The 13,211-nt window shown below is 44.5% G+C and overlaps 1 protein-coding gene and 1 long non-coding RNA gene across 3 annotated transcripts in view; one reads left to right on the top strand and one right to left on the bottom strand.

Moving 5' to 3' along the window:
• The window catches only part of LOC137564308 (uncharacterized), a 205,368-nt gene that overhangs the window by 95,204 nt on the left and 96,953 nt on the right, over positions 1–13,211 (top strand). The window lies entirely within an intron of this gene.
• Positions 1–13,211, bottom strand: part of LOC137564306 (solute carrier organic anion transporter family member 1A2-like) — a 59,653-nt gene that overhangs the window by 12,244 nt on the left and 34,198 nt on the right. The window contains exons 11-12 of the mRNA XM_068278034.1: positions 9,144–9,306; positions 1,349–1,518 (exon numbers count right to left, since the gene is read on the bottom strand). Coding sequence (XP_068134135.1) covers positions 1,349–1,518; positions 9,144–9,306 — 333 coding nt within the window. The remainder of the gene's footprint in view (positions 1–1,348; positions 1,519–9,143; positions 9,307–13,211) is intronic.

Genomic DNA, 13,211 nt, shown 5'->3' with positions numbered 1-13,211 from the left:
CCATGTAACCAGACACACACACACAGTACCTGATGAGCACCTACATGGTGCTCATCAGGTACTGTGTGTGTGTGTCTGGTTACATGGTGCTCATACCAGACACACACACAGTACCTGATGAGCACCATGAGCCAGACACACACAGTACCTGATGAGCACCATGTAGCCAGACACACACAGTACCTGATGAGCACCATGTAGCCAGACACACACAGTACCTGATGAGCACCATGTAGCCAGACATACACACACAGTACCTGATGAGCACCATGTAGCCAGACATACACACACAGTACCTGATGAGCACCATGTAGCCAGACATACACACACAGTACCTGAGGAGCACCATGTAGCCAGACATACACACACAGTACCTGATGAGCACCATGTAGCCAGACACACACAGTACCTGATGAGCACCATGTAGCCAGACACACACAGTACCTGATGAGCACCATGTAGCCAGACACACACAGTACCTGATGAGTACCATGTAACCAGACACACACACACAGTACCTGATGAGCACCATGTAGCCAGACACACACAGTACCTGATGAGCACCATGTAGCCAGACACACACAGTACCTGATGAGCACCATGTAGCCAGACACACACAGTACCTGATGAGTACCATGTAACCAGACACACACACACAGTACCTGATGAGCACCATGTAGCCAGACACACACAGTACCTGATGAGCACCATGTAGCCAGACACACACAGTACCTGATGAGCACCATGTAGCCAGACACACACACAGTACCTGATGAGTACCATGTAGCCAGACATACACACACAGTACCTGATGAGCACCATGCAGCCAGACACACACAGTACCTGATGAGCACCATGTAGCCAGACATACACACACAGTACCTGAGGAGCACCATGTAACCAGACACAGTCACAGTACCCAGTGAGCACCATGTAGCCAGACACAGACACAGTACCTGATGAGCACTTTGTAGCTAGGCACACACACAGTACCTGATGAGCACCATGTAGCTAGGAACACATACAGATTACCTGATGAGCACCATGTAGCCAGACACACACACACACACACAGTACCTAATGAGCACCATGTAGCCAGACACACACACAGTACCTGATGAGAGCCATGTAGCCAGACATGCACACACAGCACAGGATGAGCACCATGTAGCCAGGCACACATACACAGTACCTGATGAGTACCATGTAGCCAGACACACACACACACACACAGTACCTGATGAGCACCATGTAACCAGACACACACACAGTACCTGATGAGCACCGTGCAGCCAGACACACACACAGTACCTGATGAGCACCATGTAACCAGACACACACACAGTACCTGATGAGCACCATGTAACCAGGCATGGCCCCGAGAGAGTAGATGAAGCAGCAGACCAGGTTGAGGATCATGAAGTAGAGTAGCATTGTATCACAGAGAGTCTCTCTGGGACATTGGCCCAGTGTGGCGGTGGCATTTGGTGTCAATACACAGCTGCAGTTATGAAAAACCTGTGTAGAAACAGCTCAGCTTTATTGCTGTGTGGCATATATGGACAACACAACACCATAAAAAGACCTAATACTAAGGCAGTGCTGTGTCATAGTAGATTCTAGGGATTACTGTCAATGAGATGCAAATGATTCCGAGTTGATGCAGGATTATGCAAATGTTGTTAAAATTATTTGCATCTTATTGACCATCCTCAGTAGATCCATAGAAAATACTGCCTCTAACAGTCAGCGACACGTAGAACATTTCAAACATTGAAGAGGTGTGTCCGTAACCGCACTTTCCTTTTATCATGTTAGTGGTGAGGCACAGACATCAATTAATAATCAGGCAGTATACTTTTCTAGGTGTGGTTAGATGTAACGTGCATATTGGGAGCTACGCTCAGCTAATTATGGCACATTAGCTTCAATTCATTAAGTATTACCATTACCACTTCTTTCTTTCTTTTCTTTTTTTTTTTCTGGTTGCACTCGATGGACAAAGTCTTTTTTCAACCAAACTAATAACCGTATTTTTCGGACTAGAATGCGCTCCTGACCATAAGGGGCACCTAGGTTTAGAGGACAAAAACTGGGAAAAAAATATATACTAAACATGGTGCATCCATGGTAAATTGGCATCTTGTGGATTATGCCTCCTTTGTACCTCATGTCCCCTTGTACCCCTTGTGTCTTCGTGTCCTCCTCCATGCCCCTTTGTGTCCCCCTGTGTCCTGTGTTTGTCCTCCTCTGCATGGGCACAGTACAGGGAGTCCCCAACATTGCGGCCAGTGTTGCCAACCGCCCGTAAATTTACGGGTATACCGTAAATTTTGTTACAAATGTAGCTGCCCGTGAATTCCGTAAGGAATTCAGCAGCATCTGTAAGGGCGGCCAGTCGGCCTCCCTGTGAGCAGGAGGGAAGCAGCACAGAGAAGAGGAAGAGCTGTGGGCACAGTGGGGAAGGGGGGCCATCCCCCCCCCCTTCCCTCACCTTAGGGCTCTACCTCCCTCGCTCTCCCCTCCAGAACTAAGTGTTGTGTGGCGGCTGGCTGTGGGCGGAACTTACCTCCGTCTCGTTCCAAGCGCCGGAAGTTCTGGTGCCGCTGCTCTGGTCTGGACCAGACCAGACTAGCGGCAAATCCATTAGAGCAGGGATGCCCACACTTTTTCGGCTCCCAAGCTACTTTAAAATTCGCCGAGGCCAGGAGATCTACCAACATTTCAAATACTGAACTTAGCATTAATAATGCTAGTATATTACTATACAAGTCTTGTATAGTCGTATAACAACATTATAAATGCTAAATTTAGCATGGGAAATGTTGGTAGATATCTTGTACTCGGCTATCAGAATTGCACCACAACCATGACTTCCCCACACATAGTGACAAACCCCCCTCCCCACACTAGCAAATTTGGCAGTATATAGCAAGAATCCTTCTCTTAACTAGGGGTGCCCACATTTTTTAAGCCCCCCCCCCCCCCCCCACACACACACAGCACATAGCTTCGAATGATCGACAATCCCCTTGCACTACCACTAACAATAGGCCTTGGCTCAAAGTCAGCCCTGCAGTGAAGGAATCCACCCGACCTGACCCGCAATGCGACCCGACACACCACCACACTACCACTAACAATAGGCCTCGGCTCACAGTCAGCCCTGCAGTGAAGGAATCCACCCGACCTGACCCGCAACGCGACCCAACCCACCACCACCATAATGTAAATTTCCCCACCTCACAAAGCCTCCGTTCTTCACTCCTCACAAAGATGGACGAGCGGTGGTTGCCGGTCTCCTGACCTAAAATCCTGCGGGACTTGGGGAGGCGTGGCCACAACACATCACAGAGGAGGGAGAGGAAACGCTCACAATTGGCTCCTCTCCCCCTTTAGCCACGCCTTTCTGGTTCAGCCGTGCCTCTCCCATCAGTCAGCCTCTCTGGTTCTGCCGCGCCTCTCCCATCAATCAGCCGCGCGCTGGGAAGCAGATTATGACAGCGGCGGAACCACAGGAAGCAAGACGGCAGCTATATTTGACAACACACGCTCTATTGGGCACCGCCGCATTAGAGCATGCCGCGCCTGCAACGAGACGGAGGTAAGTTCCACCCACTGCCAGCCACGGCACAACATATAGTTCTGGAGGGGAGAGCGAGGGAGGGAGAGCCCTAAGGTGAGGGAAGAGGGGGAGACGTCCCCCCTTCTCCACTGTGCCCACAGCTCTCCTTCTCTGCGCTGCTCCCCTACTGCTGGGGGAACACCTGGCTACCTATTCTTGGGACATATACCCCTGCCTACATATACTGGAGACATATATCCTTGCCTACATATACTGGGGACATATACACCTGCCTACATATACTGGACACATATACCCCTGCCTACATATACTGGGGACATATACACCTGCCTACATATACTGGGGACATATACACCTGCCTACATATACTGGGGACATATACCCCCGACTACATATACTGGGCACATATACACCTGCCTACATATACTGGGGGCATATAGCCCTGCCTACATAAACTGGGGACATATACCTCTGGTTACATATACTGAGGACATATACCTCTGTCTAGTGGCTACATATACTGGGCACATATCCCCCTGACTACATATACTGGGCACATATACCCCTGGCTACATATACTGGGCACATATACCCCTGGCTACATATACTGGGCACATATACCCCTGGCTACATTTACTGGGCACATATACCCCTGGCTACATATACTGGGCACATATACCCCTTACTACATATACTGGGCACATATACCCCTGGCTACATATACTGGGCACATATACCCCTGGCTACATATACTGGGCACATATACCCCTTACTACTTATACTGGGCACATATACCCCTGGCTACATATACTGGGCACATATACCCCTGGCTACATATACTGGGCACATATACCTCTGGCTACCTGTTCTGGGGACATCTCTATCCCGGGCTACCTGTTCTGGGGACATCTATACCCCTGGCAACCAACTCTAGGGACACCTATAGACCTGGGGCTACCTATTTTTGGGGAACCACTGCTGTCAGATTAAGTGTATTTTAGGGAACTGCTGCCAGTTTATGTGTATGTTGGGGGAATCGCTGCTGCCAGATTACATCTATTTTTAGGGAACCACTGCCTTATTATCTGTATTTTTACGTCTATTTTTGGTGAAATGCTGTAAGATTACATGTATTTTGGGGGTGGGGGGAAACACTATGGCAGAGCTCAAACTTCCCCGGCAGACCTTTTACAGCACTACTAAAATCATGTATATTTGGCCTCACCCATGACCATGCCCACATTCTGTTGCGTGACCACACCCATTTTTGGGCGTGCCGCGCGGCGCAGGGGATTTTGTCAGTAAAACATTCTTTTGACAGTAAATTTTTACGTATTTGTCAGTAAAAAATAACGGGAAAGGTTGGCAACACTGATTGCGGTGGGTTGAAGGTTCATATTGGCAGGCGTTCACAAGTCATGAACTCCCTGCGTTTGGACTATAAGATGCAGTGACCCCCCCCCCCCACACACACACACACACACACACACACACACACACTTTTAGGGGAGAAAAATTGAGTCTTATAGTCCAAAAAATACAGTATGTAACTATATGTAACTATGTAACACATTCGGTAAAGCAGAAAACAGCTGATTTTTACAGTACATTTTGTGAAATGTCAATCCACTAAGGCTGTTACCACATGTAAGATGAAAATTACCAACTAGTGAGATACAATACCGGCTTGTGAAGTAATACCGCAATAAATGCCAATTCACAAAGATTAGAGCATGTGGTAAAAACAAGTGTATTTTGTGTATTATAAAGAAAAAAACAAGGAAGAAAATAAAAAAAATAACTATTTCTCCAGTTCCACCCCCTATAGCTTTAAAACAAACAATGCTACTGTAAATAAAACCCACACATTTTAATTACCCATTTTCCCAACTATTTCAACATTTAAATGATGTTCCTAGTACAATATGTGGCAACAATATACTATTTGGAAATTAAGCAACTGCTTTTTGTACCCGATCAATAATAACAAGCTTTTATTTGCAAAAATAAGAGTAATATGCCCTGATGGCATACATCGTAAAACAGGTGAGCCCCTAAGGTAACTATTTATGCATTTTATTTAACCCATTATCAGCTTCAAACTTAATATTTTGTTTGAAAACTGCTGTGCACTCTAAACCTCTGCCTTCAAATCTCACTTGGCTACCTAGTGCAGCCAAACGAGTAGGGAGTAGTTTCACACCAGAGCCCGTTTCCTGCGGTGCAATGCATCGAAACTATGCATTAACCAAGGTAAAATGAAAGTCCATAGACTTTAACTTTACCTTCACAGCGGACGCTGCGTTTCGATGCATTGCAGTACGACGCACCCGGGAGCTTTTATTCATCGGGAGTCTGCGTTTTCCCGTCAGGTTAATTAATTACCACTACTGCTGATTGCGTCGCACTGCTACATCCCGACGACACGCCGCAGGGCATATAACACGTGCGGGAGAATGGCTCCTGCACGCATTCTTGATGTGAAAGAGCCCTTATAGTTACCTGTTCCAGATGGCCTCTTCTCTTCTTCCTCTGAACTTTCGGCATGTCTTCTGGGTCCTGATCACATTGGATCACATGATATGACGTGATTGGAATCCAAAAGATGGTGGAAGAGGGATGATCAAAGAGATGGAAGAGACTGTTCCATCACCCCTTTTCCACCACCGGGTGTCACTGTAACGCTGACATGGTCTCCTGGATCCCTGATCACATGTCATATCATGTGATTGGAACCAAGGAGACATGTTGGGATTATATCACCGCCACGGTGGAGGAAGAAGAGTGAGATCAATGGGAAAGGCACACTTCCCTAGCGGCAGGAAAAATTTTGCCCTGCAGCCAAATAAAGTTTTACTTTGGCTACCAAAAGGTTAAATGTGTCACTTTATTGTTATGTATTTATTTTTTTGGGTTTTTTGCATTTTTTTTATTTTGGAATCTATGAGAGGAGAGGGCTTACACAGGGTTAATAACTATTGTACATTTTTTTAAAGTGGACCTGAACTCTTACAAATACAGAAGAGAAACAGAGAGAAATGCACCCTGTCTGCATTTAGAGAGTTTAGCCTGTCTAATTCCCCCTCATCTATGATTAATTACAAGTTTTAATTTGAGGATGGGTGGCTTCCACAGGCGGGCTGCTGTGGGGTGGGTGAGTGGCCTCAGCGGGCAGCTGCTTTGAGTTTGGAAAACTCACATCTGGCCCCCCCCTTGTCACCATGATTCTCCATAGCGCTACCGTTGCATAATAAACAGCATCACACTCACATTCTGGGCTCCATCAGATGGTAAAGTTGCAGGTCCATACTGTCTCCTGTGCACTGCCGCTCACACTGAATCAGGAAGTAGTGTGAGCGGCAATGCAAAGGAGACAGCATGGACCTGGAGCTCTAGCGTCTGATGGAGCCCGGAGCCAGGGAAGGTGAGTGTGAAGCTGTTTTGTCCGCAGCAGCACTATGGAGGAGCATGGAGACAGGAGGAGGGGCCCAAGGAGAAGAAAGCAAGGAGTTGACCCCCTCCCTCTGGCACTGCTCCCGGCCTCCCACTCCAACCCCTCCATGCATGAGGCCAGATTTTCAGCCGTGGTGAATGTGATGGGACGCAGCACGCGTGCCCACAGAGACGGCTCTGCGTGCCGCCTTGGGCACACATGCCATAGGTTCGCCACCGCTGGTATAGATCATTCAGGAGTGAGAATCAGTTATAAGTTATGGCCTAATGAATGGGAGGAGCGCTGACAGGTGAAAATGGCTGTTGGCGGTAAGGGTAAAATGGCCTGTGGGCTGAAGTGGTTAAGTTTGGCTGTGAACAAGTGGTGGGCACACACACACACCCAGGATTGACAGGAGGCTTATACACATCCTGATTGATTTAAAGAGACTCAAACTGGAAGCATATTAATGTCCAGTTTGAGATAAGAGGCATTCTTCTTTCCCTCATCGAACTCTGTTTTTTTCTGTCCGTGAATAGAATGCAGGATTGCATGACTAATGCTACGTAGACACTTGAGATAAACGTCTTTGGAAAAGGTAAGATCACAGACCAATCTTACCCAGAGCCATACTCTACACAGTTTATTCTATTGAGCTGAACTCCCCATCAGATAAAAATCTTTGCAAGATGCTGGACACAAAGATGCTGTACACATTCAACAGATCTGTTCCTGCAAAAGATCTGTTCCTGCAAAATGCATTCATAGTCTATGATATCTGCAGATCCTCATACACACCTTGTTTAACCACTTTGTCCTCCTTGACGTATAAAAACGTCAAGGAGGACAGGCGCGCTCCCGCGGCCGATCGCGCACGTGCACGCGCACTCCCGGCCGCGGAGTCGGTAGCCACGGAATCAATTTATCGGGCTATGGAGCCCGATAATTGATTCCTCTCCCCCGCTGAAAAAGCGACAGCTTCTCTCGGAAGCTTCGCTCTTTCTGAAGCTGTGTCTCTCTAAGCGTACATTGTACGCTTAGAGTGACGTCATGTAAAAAAAATCGAGATTGCCATCTTGTGGCCAAAAAGTAAAACTACAAGAAAATCCTCAAAAACATTACAATACACCAATATTTCCCCAAATTAAACACTTTTATATCCCACCCTCCCAAAAATGCCCACATAAAATGTTTAATAAAAAAAAAACAAAAAAAAAAACATTACTATAAAAAAAAAAAAAACATAAATATTTACCTAAGGGTCTAAACTTTTTAAATATCTATGTAAAGATGAAATATTTCTCTCTATTTTTTTTTTTATAAGCTTGTAAATAGTGATGTATGCAAAACGGAAAAAATGCTCTTTTATTTCCAAATAAAATATTGTCGCGATACATTGTGATAGGGACATAATTTAAATGGTGAAATAACCGTGACAAATGGGCAATAACAATACGTGGGTTTTAATTATGGAGGCATGTATTATTTTAAAACTATAATGGCCGAAAACTGACAAATAATGAATTTTTTAATTTTTTTTCTTATTCTTCCTGTTAAAATGCATTTACAGTAAAGTGGCTCTTAGCAAAATGTACCCCCCAAAGAAAGCCGAATTGGTGGCGGAAAAAACAAGATATAGATCAGTTCATTGTGATAACTAGTGATAAAGTTATAGGCTACTGAATGGGAGGTGAACATTGCTCGGATGCATAAGCTGAAAACGACTGAGATGTTAAGTGGTTAACAGACATTCATCTGCAGATCAGATCCACCAGGTTGGATCTTCAGATCTGCAGATGATTGTCAGATATGCAGATGAAGTCTGTTAAACAAGATGTGTATGAGGATCTGCAGATATAATAGGCTATGAATGCATTTTGCAGGAACGGATCTTTTGCAGGAACAGATCTTTTGCAGATACTGATCTTTTGTACAGCATTTTTGTGTGCAGCATCTTGCAAAGATTTTTATCTGATAGAGAGTTCAGCTCAATAGAATAGACTGTGTAGAGTATGGCTCTCATACTACATGGAAGGGGGAAAAATTAGTCTGATATCTTTCATTTATCTGTCAAGTGTGTACACACCATTAGATACACATATCAGTGGTTAGAGCAATACCTACCACATCCTGACCACTTCCGGCAGAGAAGGAGCATCCTGCTAGACAGGCGGAGACGAAGGCCACACCATTTTCGCCGCACACGGGGTCCCAGACGTCGTTTGGGCATCCGCAGTTCACATTGCAATCCGATGTTAAGTTATCCAGATATGAAACTGTCTCATTTCTGAAACAGAAATTTTCATGGAAAGCTCCAGTCAGGTAGATCTGAGATTAGGTCTTGTGTATGGAATCAGGATGGGAGATGGATCAAAACATCTTTAAGTTCAGAGCAACCGATTACTACCAGCAGATTAAATAAACTGACCAAAAAATGTACCCTTGTAAGGCTAGTCTTAGGTTCCTGTGAAAGTGTTGAGTTCTTCTTTTGGCTGGGCTTATCCTACCATTGTTGGTCTACTAATTCCTACTTAAGGTGGCCATACAGCAGATGACTTGGCAGCCGCTCGACCATCCAATTTGATTATTATAATCGTAATCGGCTGAAAATCGGTGTCACCAAATGCATGCCCGACCGACAATGTGACCAAATAGTCGATCGTACATGCTGCAAGATGTAGGGTCAACTTGCTTGATCGAGTGCACGGTGTTAACGGCAAGCGATATTGGGACGAGCGAAGAAACCCCCAGCGCTGCCCCCCCTAATGTTTAACGTCCCCTTCCCCGGTGCCCAGTGAAAGCTATACATTACCTGTCAGTGGCCGCTGCTTGTCCTCAGATGGCTCCGGGCGCACTCCTTGCTCCAAGCATGCGCGCCCCACATGGTTGCCTAGTAGTAGCCCACGTTACTAGTCACCTACGTAGTGTGCATGTATGGAGAATGGAGGAAGCCCGGAGCCAGAGGAGGACAAGTGGTGGCCACGGACAGGTAATGTATAGCTTGCACTGGGCACCGGGGGGACATTAAACATTAGGGAGATAGCGTCGGCAAGGCGAGGCAGCAAGATGCGGTGTCACTAGGCAGATTCCTGATCAATTTTAGCATGCAATTGATTGGGAATCGGCCTGCAGTGTATGGGCAGCTGACAGATCTCTCTCTGGTCAGATTCGATCAGAGAGAGATTTGTCTCTTGGTCCAATCTGCCCACCATCGCTAGATATGGCTACCTTAACACTGCTAGTTTCTGATTTTAAAATAGTATTGGTCTGTCCATGCTCATTAACAGGTGGAAGGTGGAGTACAGCCAGAGTTGCATCTTCAGCATGATGTCAACAATATACTGTAACTTCTCAGCAGTGATGGCCATGTCTTGTAGAACTCATAGCAAAACATGTGATCAGTTTATTCCGGTGATAGATGTATAAGTCTCTGATTAGCTAACCATGATCATATGCTCAAGCCGGAAGTGAATACAGCAAATAAGAGCTGTGATCTGCTGATGAAACAAATCACATGCTTCTCCATGAGTTCTCCTAGATGTGATCATCACTACTTCTCAACACTGGTGCAACCTTCTTCAGATAGGGGCACAATTCAACACAGTGACCACCATCATGAAAAAAAAGGCGGGTTTATATGAAAAGGGCGCCTGTAAAAAAGGGCGCCTGGTGGAGCCCATATATATACTAATTTCGGCTACAAAAAAAGGCGCCTGGTGTAGCCCATATAAACTTCGGCAACAAAAAAGGTGCCTGGTGTAGCCCATATAAACTTCGGCAACAAAAAAGGTGCCTGGTGTAGCCCATATAAACTTCGGCAACAAAAAAGGTGCCTGGTGTAGCCCATATAAACTTCGGCTACAAAAAAAAAAGGCGCCTGGTGTAGCCCATATAAACTTTGGCTACAAAAAAAAAAAAAGGTGTCTGGTGTAGCCCATATAAAAACTTTGGCTACAAAAAAAACTCTGGGATGTGTTAATTACTGTTTCCCCTCCATGCCGCCATGGATAGTGGGGGAATGAAATAATTCGGCTTCCAGCGCTTGTAGCCCATATAAAAACTTCGGCTACAAAAAAAAGGCGCCTGGTGTAGCCCGTATAAACTTCGGCTACAAAAAAGGATCCTGGTGTAGCCCATATCAAAACTCGGGCGCCCTTTTCTACACCTTGTAACCCATATTTCCAGAAATAACATTGATGTCTATGGCGGCGCCCTTTTCATACAGGCAGCTCAGGCGCCCTTTTCAACCGATACCAAAAAGGCTTACCAGATCATATTACTCCCAGGTCTGTAACCAGTGCATGAATGTAGGTCTGTGGCCAGGAAAAATAAATCTCTAATTCAATGGGCTTGATTCACAAAAGAGTGCTAACTGTTAGCACGGCCGTTTTCTCTAGAATTTTCACGCGCAATTGAACGTTTTCACGCGCAAACACGAATTTCCGGCTGAAATAGTTATCGTTTTGTGCGAAAATCCGCATTTGCGCGTGCAAACGATAACGATTTCACACAAAAATGTGCGTTTGCGCCCAAAAACGTTTAATTGCGCGTAAAAATTCGCGAGTGCAGGCAACTGCGAAAATTTGCACGAAAACGGACGTGCTAACAGTTAGCACTCTTGTGTGAATCAAGCCCTATCAGTGTAATTTCATGCATTGTTCTTTTCTTGCCAAGAAGTAAGTCTCTTGCTTCCCCTCAGTGACACACAACCTGGGGGCCCCACTTGCAATGGTCATAAACAAGTAGGCCCTTCACACCCATAACAAGTTAACCACAAAAGTGAAGTAAAAAAGCCTGTAGGATCAGCTGTGAAATGTGAAGTTTATAGTTTTTTTATTTCTCTGGGATCTTCCTAGCACTATTGTGCCCCTCTGTATATGTGTAAAGGTGGCCACACAGGATACAATAAAAAGATTCAATTTTACAACAATTTGATAAAAATGATAGTTGTGCAGAAAAATCAAAATGTTTCCCCCATTTTTAGCGATATAAGTCGATTGAAAATTGCTGATTCCTCTGTTTCATTTCTGTGAAAATGTAATGATGTAGGGTACTTAATTTCTAGACCTAAGCATTTTTTTCAGCCTTTTCAAATTTTTTTTCATATTTGGGGAAAAATCAAACGTGTATGATATATCGGTCAGATTTTTCAAATGTTACAATCATTCAGAAAATATTATTATGATAAACCTTGAAGTAAAAAGAAATATGAAAAATTGTATCGTGTGACCACCTTAAAGGGGCACTATGGTGAAACATTTTAGAATTTAAAATATGTACAAACATAAACAAATAAGAAGTATGTTTTTTCCAGAGTAAAATGAGCCATAAATTACTTTTCTCCTATGTTGCTGTCACTTACAGTAGGTTGTAGAAATCTGACAGAAGCGACAGGTTTTGGATTAATCCATCTCTTCATAGGGGATTCTCAGCAAAAGCTTTTCTTCTTTATAATGATATTCCCTAAAAAGCATTTAAACAATGATGCTGGCCAGCTTCCCTGCTCACTACACAGTTTTTTGGCAGTTGGACAGAGCAACTGCCATTCACGAAGTGCTGTTGAAAATCAATAAATCCCAGAGAATCCCCCATGAAGAGATGGACTAGTCCAAAGTCTCTTCTGTAAGATTTCTACTACCTACTGTAAGTGACAGCAACATGGGAGAAAAGTAATTAATGGCTCATTTTACTCCAGAAAAACCGTAGTTCTTACTTATTTATTTTTGCACATATTTTAAATTGTAAATTTTTTTGCCATAGTGCCCCTTTAACAATTCTCGGTTCTTCCTAACTCCAGATACTGTTGGTTTTTTTTTTTTGTGAAATTGGCTTTTTACAGGCAGATAGACAACATCACAAGAGACGTGTGAGAAAGGGTCGGTTAAGAAAGCATTTGCATTTTCTGCATGTGTGTTGCTATTTGGTTAATTGGTATGGGGCAGGATGGAGGTGCCGTCTGTTTAGTCTATTTTAGTGGGGTTTTTTGTATTTTTTTTAAATGTATAAATAAGAAAGAAGGAGGTAACTAACCACTTACCTCTCCAGATGATATAGACACCAGTTAAGCTGGAAAAAAAAATATTCAAAAACAATCTGACAGTCAGATTGTTTTTTGAATAAACTTTTTTCCAGTCTATATCATCTGGAGAGGTAAGTGATTACCTCTCTCTTTTTTTATTTACAAATAAAAAA

Source organism: Hyperolius riggenbachi, chromosome 3, assembly GCF_040937935.1.
Source record: "Hyperolius riggenbachi isolate aHypRig1 chromosome 3, aHypRig1.pri, whole genome shotgun sequence".
In the NCBI taxonomy this organism is placed as follows: Eukaryota; Metazoa; Chordata; class Amphibia; order Anura; family Hyperoliidae; genus Hyperolius; species Hyperolius riggenbachi.
This window is presented reverse-complemented; position numbering and strand designations above follow the sequence as displayed.